At 32.2% G+C, this 14,675-nt stretch overlaps 1 protein-coding gene across 4 annotated transcripts in view; it reads right to left on the reverse strand.

The window, feature by feature from the left end:
• Positions 1-14,675, reverse strand: part of LOC118181929 (TBC1 domain family member 14-like) — a 45,935-nt gene extending 31,260 nt beyond the window's left edge. For 2 of the 4 annotated variants that reach the window (XM_035351162.2, XM_085822648.1), the window contains exons 1-5: positions 14,528-14,675; positions 7,979-8,819; positions 6,301-6,453; positions 4,855-4,937; positions 2,101-2,218 (exon numbers count right to left, since the gene is read on the reverse strand). In XM_035351162.2, the coding sequence (XP_035207053.1) occupies positions 2,101-2,218; positions 4,855-4,937; positions 6,301-6,453; positions 7,979-8,790 (1,166 nt within the window). In that variant the 5' untranslated portion in view covers positions 8,791-8,819; positions 14,528-14,675. Of the gene's footprint in view, positions 1-2,100; positions 2,219-4,854; positions 4,938-6,300; positions 6,454-7,978; positions 8,820-13,833; positions 13,991-14,011; positions 14,141-14,527 lie in introns of those variants that run through there. The other 2 variants (XM_035351164.2, XM_035351163.2) reach the window with 2 other exon arrangements.

A 14,675-nucleotide genomic window follows, 5' to 3' on the forward strand; every position in this document is an offset into this window, starting at 1 on the left:
TGAAGTGATAGAGCTTCACAAAGTGAAAAACTCAGTAACGCATTTGTCCACCTCTGGCCCTTATGCCAGCAGTTATTCGGCTTGGCATCGATTGATAGAGGTTCTGGATGTCCTCTTGAGAGATATCGTGTCAAATTCTGTCCAACTGGCACGTTTGATCGTCAACATCCCGAGATGGTTGGAGGGCCCAGCCCATAATGCATGCTCAATAGGAGAAAGATCCGATGACCTTGCTGGCCAAAGTAATGTTCAGCAAGCATTAGGAACATGTGCAGTGTGGGTGCGGGCATTATCTTACTGAAATGTAAGCCCAGGGTGGAACGTGAAAAAGCTAGGAACGTGAAAAATGTGCAATTCCTTGCCTGGAATCAAAGCAGGACCTTTCAAATATGCGCTGAGTGTGCTACCTTTACACCACAAAGGCATGCTGGAAAGAGGGAGAAAATACCTTATATACTCCCTCTTTTAAAGGGTGACTGGGGATTAGGGAACTTAATGACCAGATCCTGATGGTGACGAATTATTATTTCCCACCTTTTAGATTGGGAACCATTTTAGAGTCATTAAGTTATTTTTTGAAGCAGGAATATGAAAAACGTGCAATCCCTTGCCAGGACTCGAACCTGGACGTCTCGAATATGCACTGTGTTATCATTACACCACAAAGGCATGCTGGAAGGAGAAAGAAAATACCTTATGTGTTAAAAAAGGAAAATAAAAATATTATTTTTATCGACAAGTCATCTACAAAGTATTCCAAATTTTTAGCCATGCTGAAATTTCAGTTTGCAAGAACAAATAATAAAGAAATTTTAATGAATGTTAATGATCTGTGGTTCCTTCTGAAGAAAATTTATAAAAAAATTCTAAATTGTGATATGTGCCATTTATTCAACATACCCGATACAAAAATATTTTACATTTTGAATGCTTTAATGATAAATGCATTAGTTATATCTTTACAAAACTCTAATTTAAGAATTACATGTTTTTAAGCATCTTATTTTACTATGTTATGTTCATATAACCGATAGCCCAATGAGTCATAACTATAAAATAAATTTGTAAAAAGTACAATAGGTTAGAACAAAATTATATGAAAAAGGGCTTTTTATTGAAATTTTTTATTAAATCATTTTTTGCTTTATTCCCTTAAAAGCATTATTTCTCATTAATAAATTTCTTTTCAAGGCAAAATAAGATTAAAATTAATAAAAAAAGGGAAGGGAGATAACTGCTGACAGTGAGATTCAAAGTGAAAATTGAAGATAATACTCGGATGTTTACCACTGCACCAATGGAGCACATACAGTATAAAAAATTTTAGCTTTAATTTTCACAAGCTGTATGTTGCATTTTTACGAAAATATTCCCAATGAGGCACTCTTACTCATTGGAAATATTTTTTGTTAAGATACAGCAAAATCAATGAGCCCAAGGTCATCCATTTTCCTAATTATTAAAAACAATGAGCAAACTTATAGAAAGAATTTATAAACATCATATCCAATGCCTTAAAAATAAGGACTTTTATCATTTATTTAATTCCAATACTGAACATTCAGTAGTGCAATTAAATACAATACAAGTACATGAAGTCATTAAACTTTGGCAACTATATTCTGTGCTTGATTTAAAGGTGTAGAGAAGTAAAAAATACAATAAAAAAAATTAAAAAAAAATTAAACTTATTATGTTATTCACAATTTATATAAAATTTCTTCAACTCTGATTAAATCCAAATTTTATTAATAATTTTTTTAGAGGAACATACTGTCTTGTGTCAATGAAAATTCAGTTTTTCCTTAGTTTACTGTATATGCACTTCACATGGTAAATTTCTTCAAATTTCAGAAATACTGAATGCCCAACTCCTAAATTAAAGTTAAGCAATTTATCAACATTTAATAAAATATACTTTTTTACAATCTTTAATATAGTTGCAGTATAAGAAAAACTTTTAAATTTACATAGCTCATGACTTCAATGAAGTTGAATAACATTGAAACAACTACAAAAATGCTGAGTCTAATATAAAAACAATAAATATGTAGGTCTTTATATTCAAGATACACAAGTTTACAGAAAAAGGTAACATACGATGTATTCCAATTAGGAAGTATTTCATCATTCCATATTTTTGTGGCAGTAATTAATTGCTCCTCCAATTTCTGTTGCTGATATGCTTGTTTTTTCCGAAATTTTGCATCTTGCAACTCTAGAAAATATATTTATTATACTACAGAAGAATTTTAAAGTATTTGTTATTTAATCCTAACTTATAATTTGTATAACTGCAATGGGAAAACTATTAAATTTAAAAGAAAAATTTTATCACATATTTTCATTTACATTTCCTAGTACTACCATAAAATGAATAAAATAATAGTTAGCTCAACAAAATATTTTAAAGTTATCGATCAAACCCAACCAATATAAATTTTTTTAAAAAAAAGGGAAATAGAAACATTTTACTGCATTTAGTAGAAGATTGCACTTCTGATGCACTTATTACATATCTTAATCCTTAACCAAATTCTTTAAAGTCAAAATTATTTTTAAATATTTAAACAACATACAATAATCATATTTTCTGATTAATACTTGATAAAACTGCAAGTGATTTATATAAGCAACCATAAATTACTATAGGCAACCAACTTCTGTTATAGATAGGCTTCTTCATAGTGTTACGAAATGTCCAGGCACGGTGGGGTAGCTTCCTTTCAAAGCAGTTTTAGGAATTTAGTCAGTATTGTCAGGAAGCTCCAAAACAAGTTTTTACAGTCGTTGATGAACTATTATAAACTCACTGACACAATCAGCGACACAGCCTCCAGGTTATCAGGCTATCACGGCGGAGACAGCTTCACTGCAAAGCACCAGAGTACAGCTCCCGACTCAGCTCAGTCGTTCTCAGAACTCCACATACTCTCGAGACTCTCCACACTACAACTCGCGATGCACTCAACGACATACAGAGCACAGCTAACGACTCTTCAGTTAAGTGGTCCCCGGAGCTACGATGATGCACTAACCGCGATACACTAAGAGATTCTTCGATGCACTTGCTGACCGGCTGTCAACTCGATCATCTCCTCACAAACTAGATGAAACACACTGACTCGCCCTCTCGACGAGGGCCCGCCAGCGGCCGAGTGGTAAAGTCGCTGAACACTGGTAGTTCGGTCCGAGGTTCGAATTCCGCGAATGGACTGGCTGCATGGGTGTTCTCGTGGTTTTCCCCATGTGTAACGTGTATACGAGCCAGTTTCCCTTAGAAAGTCCTCCACAAAAGGCATTCCTCCCCTTAGGCAGATAGCCCTCGAGGCTTTGCTGTAATTAAATAACCTAAAATAACCTAACCCAACCTCTCGACGAGGCACTTACTAACTAACGGACTGCAGACCAGCAGGGTTTATACAACTTTCGGCTCGTGTTCGAGAACATTCTGGGCTAAATAGGTAAGAATTTGTTCCAGAATGTTCTCCATCCGTCCATGGCACATTGCCAATTTTGTCACCGAATGGGTGATTTCTCGCCAAATGTGGCAACCCTAAAACTGCTTTGCAAAGAAGCTACCCCACCGCGTAACAATACAATAGTTTCACTGCTTTAAAAAATCAACAATCTAAATAAAATGCAACTTCTCATTGCTACAACTATTGCTCTCTCCAATCAGTTCAATTAAATGGCATTATGCAGTATACAGTCTTTAATTCAGACGTCCATAATCCGGACCTCAAAGCTACAAACTTTCTGCGCATGCATAAACGCATAATGCACATAATACCTATGCGCATAATACATTTATGCATGCACGTTTAATGTATAACGGACGGTATAAGCTAGGCTAAAATTATCTAATTATCTATTTCAGTTAATGTTGCAGATTGCGTTGTTCCTTAATCTTCTAATTAGATCCGGCTTATTATATTTTGCAGACTGTTAGAGCAATTTTATAAAAAGTAAGCTTGAACTTTCGATTATGTGAAAAAGAGTTTCCGATTCTGGAGCTGCCAAAGGATCTACAAAGCAAAGGCATGTTTCGATGTCCATTAAACAAAAAGTGGAATTGCTGCAAAAAATGGATAAAGGCATGAAGAAAGTGACAGAGAAGTGATTTGTTTCTCTAACCATTCCAAAATCTGTTTATCAATTTCACGCTGTGCAGTGCGCAATGAACTGGGAGTTGATCTGTCAGCACTATCCTCATCTTCAGGGCAGATGTTTTTATTTTATTCAGCTTATAATTCCTTACTAAATGTAGTGTTTCATCTCGATGTACTCCGATATGATTTAAATCAATTTCCTCATTATAAATATCACGAATACACATAAAATAGTTTTCTGGTTACAATTTTCTAATTTCGACTATGCGTAATGTATGCTTTATGCATGCGCGCTTTAAAGAAATGTTTAATAAAGTAAACAAATAAATATTAAGCTTTTTTTGTAAATTTTGATATACTCTTTAGATCATAATTGCTCTTTATTTCATAAATTACGGTTTCATATTTTTAATTGTATAATTTCTGCATGCCATCTTACCAGATTTAAATTGATGATCTATAATCCGGAACTGCCGAAGTCCCGACGAGTCCGGATTAAAGACTTTGTACTGTATGATACAAAATAATTAATACAGTATATTCTATTTTTATGCACATACACAAAATTAAGTTATATTAAAGTAATATTTATTACTCATAATCCAATTTATTCAATTATTATCTTATATTCTGAAGATTAATATTAGTTTTCATTGTCTCAGCAACAAGATGAGATTAAAATACATATACATATTTATGAAATAGATTAATTTATAGGAATTAATTAAATACAAAATGTTACCTTTCTTTCGAGCTCCTTTTATCATTTCTTCATATAGCTGTTTATGTTTTATTTCTTCTTCAAGAGATTTTGCAGGCAGATTCCTTTAGAAAAGAAGAAAAATTTTATGTCATCAGCAATGTCAACACAGGGTTAAAAACATACCCATGAATACACAGAACTAACACTGAAAATTCAATACGAAAGATTCTCAGAGTATGCCACACTTCTTTATATTACATAATTGTGGAAGATATAAAAATCCAGAAAATGTTTTATCTTTATATCCTTATTAGTATTCAAGAGAACTACTGGTAACTTTGAAAAGTCACCGCATTACACGACATGATCTGATTGTGTTTGAGATATGGAACAAAAATAACATACGATGGATAACATATGGAAAACCATAGTATGGCACAGCAATCAGAGGCAGAAAACAAGTATTTAAATTTATACTGTCACTCTGACATAATTTTAATATAAAGAAGATTGAAATACTTTTTTAAAGGGAAAAATGAATTTGCTTCTGAATATAAAAATTTTCACCTTAAACAGTATTTAGCACTTTCATTTAAAATCAAAATTAATGAGAATATAATAAAATACTATTGATTACTATAATTCCTATTTTCAGATTGTTCAGTCAAATACCTTAAAATATACATGGAATTCTACGAAAAATCTGTGGCTTTCATTATCCAACATTAAAACCAAAATACGAACACTATTTATAGCTCTTTTCTTTAACACTGCATGGAATTTTATTCCTTTTCACATATAGTTGCATTTCCATGAAAATGTTTAGGAAAAAAAGAAAAAAGGTATTGTTATGTTATCAGGACCGTATTCAGAAATCTATGAATTTATGCATGTGTGTATGTATTATATGTGCATATACATGTATATGCATATACATACATTTTTACCTTTCTGAATCCGGTCCTGATAACAGAACAGTAACAAAAAAATAAAACAACACAATAATAAAAGAATACTTCTATATTTTTAATATATTTAAATAACTGACAAATATAACCAGTAAAACGCTACTTACTCACAAAACACTTACGAATAAATCTCTTATAAATCAAAAGAAAACTTAAAAATAAAACATGCTAGAAATAGCACAAAATAATGTGACAAAAATTATGTAATAACAGCACGAGATAGCAAAAGATTGCACATTTACTTTGCAATTACTGATTAGTGGGACATGAGTTAAAATATATGCAAATAGAATGGAAAATATGAAAAAATATTAAAATTATTTATATAATAAATTAAGAGGAAATTAATTTCTCCCTCCTATCTAACTATTCCTTACAAAAGGCTAGGAATTCATACATGCCTGGTTGAGAAATGCTGAACAAGAAATTTAATAAAATCTTACTCCCTTACCAATTTAATATCCTAATATGTAAAAGCTATAGTTATATCACACCTTCAAATTTAATACACACTTACGGTGGTCTGTTTTCCAGTATGAGGGCTGTAGTAGAGCTAGGTACGCATTCATCACTTCTACGACTACTGGAAGAGCAAGCGGATGGGCATCGCTGATTTTGGTCCAGTAGTTCAGCTTCACTCTCAATGGGTGATTTTGATTTCCATGGTAATCTAACAATATTAAAAAAATATTTTTAAAAATTCAGATAAAACAATATTGATACAAAGTATTATGTTACTGTATATAAGAACTAAAGACTGCTAAGTATAATGAACAAGATTAATTTACTTAAAATTTTCAGATTACATTAAGTTCCAACTCATCATCATTTCATTAAATAAAAAAAAAAAAAAGGAAGAATGGAAAATATTTCATAAAGAAAATTACATAAAAAAAAATTTTTTTTTTTTTTTTTTTGCTTATTCAGTTCATTAGTTTATGAACTGAATATTCACACTTAAGTTTTTACACAGATGAAAAGAACTGCAGATCTTTACTGTTCATACCATGTGCATTTATCGAACAGAGAGGAAGTTTTATCTTTCAGATTCCATCAGAAAAGCATTAGCAACAGAACAGATACTGCAGCACTAATGGACTATTTTTGTTTCTGCCATTATACAGCATATATATTTATCTGATTTAATAAATTTGAATTCGTTTAGGATATGCTGGTAAATATGAATTTTTGTTAACTCCAGTACTTTTAATAAATGACCATAAATAGATGAAAAATACAAATAAAAACTTGAAAATGAAAATGTAAAAAGGGGTGTAAAAAGGGGTGGAAACAGAGAATACTACAGAAAAATGGCCACATCTAAGACATGGGAAATATGCCAATATAGTCTTCTTAAGTTATAATATCAATACAGAATACTTGTTAACCTGGTAAAATCTATTCTGTATTTTTGTACTTATATTTATTTTTGTATTTATTCTCCATTTAATAAAATAGTTACCCTTTTCATGAAACTTTATATATTGTTAAGGTTGTCATCATCTAGTTAAGATTTTGTGTCAGCATTTATGCTTAGCACTAAGCAGTGCCCCATTCGCAGAAAAGAGCTAATTTTAGTTTTTAAAGGAAATAATATATAATTCAGACCTTTTTTCCTGCAGCAGTATAACTTCTCACTTGATAATCCTTCTTCATTTAAAAGTAGTACTAGTAATAATGATTCGGTACAGTAATAGTAAAAGAGTAATAATAATGATTTCTAGCACCATCCAGACGAGATAGCAGCTAGTGATGCTGACTACTAAAGTCTTGGTACAAAAAGCCTTGGTTCAAATCCCAGATGCTTGTAAATAAACAGTGTCTGTGTGGCATGGGGGCACTCAAAATATATGATGAGCTAAAAGTCCTCTCGAGTGGTTTGGTGGTAAGGGAAGACTATCCTTTGACTTTTTAGTGTTTTTCTTCAAAATTGGGGCAGAACTGCTAAACACAGCTGCACTGCCAACTATATGGAGCTCAAAGCGCATGCCAATGATAGATATAATTTCACCTCCCTGCCATGATAAAATTCATGGGCTGTTCTGGTTAGGTCAGACAAGTGAGACTGTTAGTCCAAGTTAAGCTATTATATTATGTCAAAAAACTGGGAACTTACTATACACAGCTATGCATGAAATACATCTATTGCAAAAATACTTTAAAATAAATACACAGTTAAAACACATCAGACTTACTTCAAAAATAAATTAGAAAGACCCCATTTCTTTGGCTTGGCTCCCTTACACGAGCCATCTGACAAACTCTGTAAATTATCACAGGAATAACAGAGAGAAGAATTCGAACCCACTCTCATTTCACCAATGCAGAATGAATGCTCCGTACCAGCAGAGGACATACTTGTGAAAGATGATGTGTCCGTATGCTGGAGTGATGTAGATGTAGGAGAGCGGGGGACATGATTTTCTGCATTACCGACATCTACACCACCCTCCTCTATCACATCTTTTTCCGTTTCTTCCATTTTTCTATCCAACATTTCAACTTTTTCTCGGACTGAAACCTTGCTGCTGCATCGGGTTTCGGACGTGTCTCTTTCAGTTTTGTCAGTGTTTGAGTGGTCCCTCTGAACAAGGGTGCCATCACGATCCATTGGAAAATAGGTTCCATTTCCTATTTTAGAGGACAAACACTTAAAGTTCTTTATTTGTGGTTCGGATCGAGATTCAAGCTCAAGTTGCTTAGTAAAAGGATTATAAACTAATGGAATACTTCCCAAAACTACATCTAAAGTAGGTTTTTCTTTCTTTCCAACAGTATAAACAGGAGATCCTTTCTTATGAAGTCTCTCATATGGCAATTTTACATCTACTTCACTTCTTTCATTTCCTACGGTATTTATAAGCCTGCATTTCAAATGCAATAAATCATCAAAATCTTCCTTTATGATATCAGAATCTATATCTGGTTTTTTTAGGACTTTAGGTGGTATAGGCTTCTTCGTCCACACCTCATTAAAAGAATGTATTTCAGTACCGGAAGAAGGCATCTACCATTACGATGAATGTAAGGGTGAACCTGCAATGGATGTTTACATATTATATAATTACATAGCATATTACAACATGCATACTAAAACAGATTTAATAGCAATAATTCATAGTTTGACATAAATGTAGTAATTTACAGGGAAGCAACTACTATTTTCGGTAAAATTTTTAAAAATACAGAATTCAGAAACACTAATTAATACTGATTACCCCTTCTTTCAACCAAATCAATAAGAATTAAATTACATTGGTGAAGATCTAGGTGTTAAAAATTAGCCATGTGTTTGGACATGATGGGCAACATACTATTTATAAACAGGTTCTTGCTATGTAGAGAAACTATTCAAGAGAAACTATCTGCACATATTTTATTTACATCACACGATAAGTACAGTACAAAGTCCATAATCAGGACCTCAAAGCCACAAACATTTTTTTTTTTTGTATGCTTTATGCATGCACGTAATGCATTATGCATACGAAGCAATTTAAACAACTTGCATTGAAAGAAATGTTTAATAAAGTAAACAAATAACTATTAAGCATTTTTTTTTTTTTTTTTTGTAAATTTTGACACCCTTTAGATCATAATTTATCTTCATGCACATAATGCGTTTACACATGCACATTTAGCACAAAAAATGAAGCAAACAACTTACATTGAAAGAAATGTTTAATAAAGTAAACAAATAAATATTAAGCTTTTTTTTGTGTAAATTTTGATATCCTTTAGATCATAATTGCTCTTTATTTCATAAATTACGGTTTAATATTTTTAATTGTACAATTTCTGCATGCCATCTTACCAGATTTAAATTGATGATCTATAATCCGGAATCGCCGAAGTCCCGAAGAGTCCGGATTACGGACTTTGTACTGTATAAGAGTTTCCAACTTTGAATTTTTTTTAACGACATCACACTGATGATTGATATTGCATAGGAATTACCATGTCTAATATCATAAGATTTTTATTATTTTTATAAATTAATGATTTTTAATTATTATTTAAAATAATTTTATCTTCAATTAATCATATTTGTTTTTCTGTAAAAAGTAAAACAATTGATTAGAGCTTGATATTTTTTAACAGAATAATATGCAAGCTCTTTGTTGAAAGGCCACTGTGAAATATTTTTTATTAAAACTAGACTGGATTATTTTGACGATGGCTATATACCTTAGGACAGGAAACCTTTATGAAGGGCATTTTATCCTATATTTAGATAAAACTAGGATTCGAATCCAGGTCAATCTACCAATGTTCAGTGATTTTACTACTTAGCTGCTGCTGGGCTTTACTAAAAAAATATGCAGAACTTTAATATAGTTTTCAAATTTTAAAATAATATTTAAAAGTGAACAAAAATATTTTCATACTTCCCTGAAGCAACAGCAATGTTAATAAAAAAATTGTAACTTCTGTATTCACATACGTAATACTAGAGCATCTTTACTTAATTACAATACCACTAAAAATGGCAAAAAATTCTGCCATTCTGATTTTTTGCTTCTGATGAAGAGGGACCCGTTTTGCCCCTGAAATCGATTGGGATTTTATAAAATCTACGCCGAATACAAGTATTATCAATATGCCAGTTTTATAGCTCATCACATCTTGAAATTAAGAAACTGCAAGATGGAGCCATTTCTCTCAAATGTAGCTGTATTATGTCAGCTAATGGATCATGCCATTTTTTAGCAATGAAGAAAAAATTAATAATATGCAAATAAATATCTTAAAAAAAAGAGACCTATTTGATAAAATAACCATCTAAGTATCACAGCTTTTTGAATCAGATGATGAAGACCTTTATTTATTAGCTAAATTTATACAGTTAATTATTTCAGTCTTCATTTTCATAAGCTACCATTTACTAGGGAAATACGAGGGCCATCCAGGAAGTAGATTACGTTTCCGTCTGTGTCCGCTAGGGGCGGGGCTAGCGCGGCCATCTTGGGGTCAGAGCGTTGCTATCTTGGGGTCAGCTCAGTCTGCATCTAGCCGTGCTAGTGAGAGGTTCGTGCTGTGCTCCGTTCAGATACTGTGACGGTTTGAAATGTCTGCGTTAATTGAAAATCCCGCGAGCTGCGAGGTGCGCTCAGTAATAAGGTTTCTGACTGCAAAAAACTGTAAACCGATAGAAATATATCGGCAGCTTCGTGAAGTGTATGGGGACAACATTATCACTGAAGGTGGAGTGCGTCAGTGGGTCATAAGATTTCAAAATGGCCGAACCAATGTTCACGACGAAGATCGAAGTGGGAGACCCAGCATAGTGACCGCCGAACTTCTCGAAAAAGTCGATGCTAAAGTCCGTGAAAATCGAAATTTCACAATAACGGAACTTTCTTTGAGTTTTCCACAAATTTCGCGAAGTTTGTTGCACGAAATCATCAGCGAAAAGCTTGGTTACCACAAGTTTTGTGCAAGATGGAAGGCAAGAAGAGGTAACGAAGTGGTTGAAGGCGCAGGCGGCCGAATTTTTCGACGAAGGAATTTCCAAGCTCGTACATCGCTACGATAAATGCCTTAATTTGTATGGTGACTATGTAGAAAAGTAGTATTTGAGTGTGGCTTTCATCTGTATATAATAAAATTTGTTTCCTATACTTTGTTTATTTTTTTATTCCAAAACGTAATCTACTTTCTGGATAGCCCTCGTATATACATGATTAAAGTAAAAAAAAAGAAAAATTTTAATTGTAAGATAATATATGACAAGTGATTAAAAATCTCATGACCAGATAAAGACGGTCATGCCATCCAGGGAAATAAAGAAAATTGACTTATTGTGTATAGTAGAATGGATTGTCAAAATTTTGAGGTGGATTGGAATTACGATTATTCAATTATGGCAAAGCACACTAGGGCTATTTGCCTAAAGGGAGGGGTGCCTTCGTGGAGGACTTTCTAAGGGAAACTGGCTCGTATACACATTACAAATGGGGAAAACGACCATGCAGCCACCCGTTTGCAGGATTCGAATCTCAGACCGAACTACCAGTGTTCAGTGTCTTTACTGCTCGGATGCTGGTGGGCCCAAAATTTTGAGATGAAATTCAGTTTTATACACTCTGCTTTTGAAAAAAGTTTAGAAAGTGAATTAGTTTAAAAAATGAGCCCAGGAGACTATAGGTAAAGTACATAATTCTAATGTAATAGATTTAATGAAGAGGAGTTCAGATTACAAGAATTTACAGGCAGGTGTACAAGAATTTACAGTTTGTCACATTGCATTAACAGGTGTGCTAATGAATGGATGAGAATTATTACTTTTTCTGTCACCTTACAAGACGAAACACGGAAAAGAATGAATGAATGTAAGACACAATATCATCAGATTTTTCTATAAAAGAATCTAGTTATTTTGTCCATAAGTATATAACTTTTATTAATATTTTTCTTTTAGTAGAATATTATTATTTTTACATTGCCAGTTTACATATTTCCTAATTTCCCACCCTCTCTCTATATCATCGGCATTTAAGAGATAACACTGCACTAAAATATAAGTTCTGTACAATTTTAATATGTACTTACATACTTTACAGTTAACAGACAAAGTTGGCAGAGATCACTACATGATACTTCCGTATTATCACAACCAACTTGGTAGAAGTTGTCAAATTCTCAGAAATCGACAGTCTCTGGCAACCATGCACCTAACAGTTCTTTAGAGATACCATAAGTTGCAACACGAAAATTCCGAATAATTTTTTCTTTAAAAAATTGTCAAAATGCGCTGAGGTGGTTGTACTAAAATGTAAGTACCCACTAAACATGAACTAATCATTCCAGACAAAGCTTGAAAGAACATTTTGTTAGAAAATCAGCATATGCAAGTTATACTGTTTGGTGTAAAATCACAGCTTCCAATGGTCAGCTTATCACAATTTTTCTTATTATTTCACCCCTGCTTATCTATTTTCAAATGAAGTTTTATATTTTGCCCATTTACACACACTTTTTTTTTCTGATTCAGGATCCTACAGCTAACAAAATGTTCTACTTCTGCATTAAAGGTCCCAAATTTAATTCATTTTTTCAAAATGCAAGGAAAAAACGAAGAAATAGCAATTAACTTTTTTAACAAAAACTGCTTATCATGGATTAATTGAGGCTACATAAAGCGAAGGTAAAGATCTTATAAGTACATTTCAGCGTCATGCTTTTCTATTATTGGCTCACTCTTTCATGACGGTTTTTGTTTGTCAAAAACAGTCAACAGGAAAGTATGTAAGCATGTTTCACTGGATCAGTTTGTCACATTGCATTAACAGATCTCATGTTCAGCAACTCTCTACTCGTTCAACATTGAGTTTGTGGGATTATATTCTAGTTACATTCAGCAGAAAATAAAATTAAAGAAAAAAAATCAGATTTTTATTGATTCTGTAGACTATGACACAATTAAAAACAGTTAATTATAAATCTGTAGGTCAGATGGTTAGGAAAATTTTAAGACCTTATGGCAAGCAGAAAATCAACACTGAAGGATAAAAATAATTAATATAATGGTAACAAACTGCATTAAAACTGTTTAAAACCTTTCTCACAAATCTGCTTCCAACTATAACATAATGAATTAAACACAGCATAACCAGCTTTAAGATGATGAACCATACTTGATAAAAAAGATGAATTAAGTATACACAAATTTGAAAAACGAAAAATGGTTCTCTTTAAAGCTATTATATATTACACTTACATAAATCTAAAATGCACCAGATGAACAAACAATGGTTCTCTTTAAAGCTTATTATACATTATACTTATCATACATCTAAAATGTATCTAAAATATATGGTCCATTAAATAAGAAACTACTCACTGAAATAATCTACAGAGTATTTAGTTTATCTTGAAAATTTAAAAATGTAAAAACTGCCTTACTCTACAGAGTCTTAAAAACAAACCTACAAAAAATTCTTAAAACCATAACAATAACTAATTTAAGTAACTTTTCAAAGAACTTGTATGTACACATATATACTAAAATTGCTAATAATAAAAAATAACAAAAAGAATTAAAGCTTACAATGCGGTTTTTTTAACAAACTGAAGTTCGATAACAAAAGGTATATCATATATTAAAACACTTCTCGTGTCCTAAATGAACTAAAATCGTGTTCCAAATCTAAAAGCATTTTAGTTTATTTCCCTTAAATTCAACACAAAAATAATGAAAGCATGTAAACAAAAACATGATACTTAACACTGAAAAAAGTCAAATTTTAGTCTCTGCTAAAGGATTTTTCCCTCATTAAATATAAGAACTGCGATCACCTATCAAAAAATCTACATAGATTTCGAGGTCAATAGCAAAAGAATGAAAGATCACACGCACGTTCTAAACAAACGCGGGTACGTTGTAATGAAATCTACTCAGGATGTCTTCTGTGCGTACATTTAAAAACAATTTTTACAGTTTGCGTCATGTTACGATGCTTCAGCTGTCAAAATTGATAAGCCAGATTAGATAAAAATAAAAACACACAATTCCACTTGTTTCAGAATATACGAATCACAGATACTGCTGTTCAAGTTTACTACAGTTCTGGATCATAATATAACAAGTTAAATATGAAATATAAATTAAGAAAATTAACGCATAGATATAATAATTTCTACAATCCATTACCATGATTATGTTCATTTGTAATACAACTTCATATGCATGCATATAAATCGGCGTGAACAGATATTAGACATTAAAAGGATCAACTACTTACTACGGAATTAATTAAGTCCAAATATAAATAAACTATCACATCATCTTGAACACTACGAAGTCATTGAGGAAACTCCCATAACACAGATGATTTCATTTTAGTGACGCTAATAGTCGAGTAATCTCGATCACAATATCATCGCTTGCAG

The sequence above is a fragment of the Stegodyphus dumicola genome, chromosome 8, assembly GCF_044657685.1.
Source record: "Stegodyphus dumicola isolate Sdum_Otavi_A_Nest chromosome 8, ASM4465768v1".
NCBI classification, from domain to species: domain Eukaryota; kingdom Metazoa; phylum Arthropoda; class Arachnida; order Araneae; family Eresidae; genus Stegodyphus; species Stegodyphus dumicola.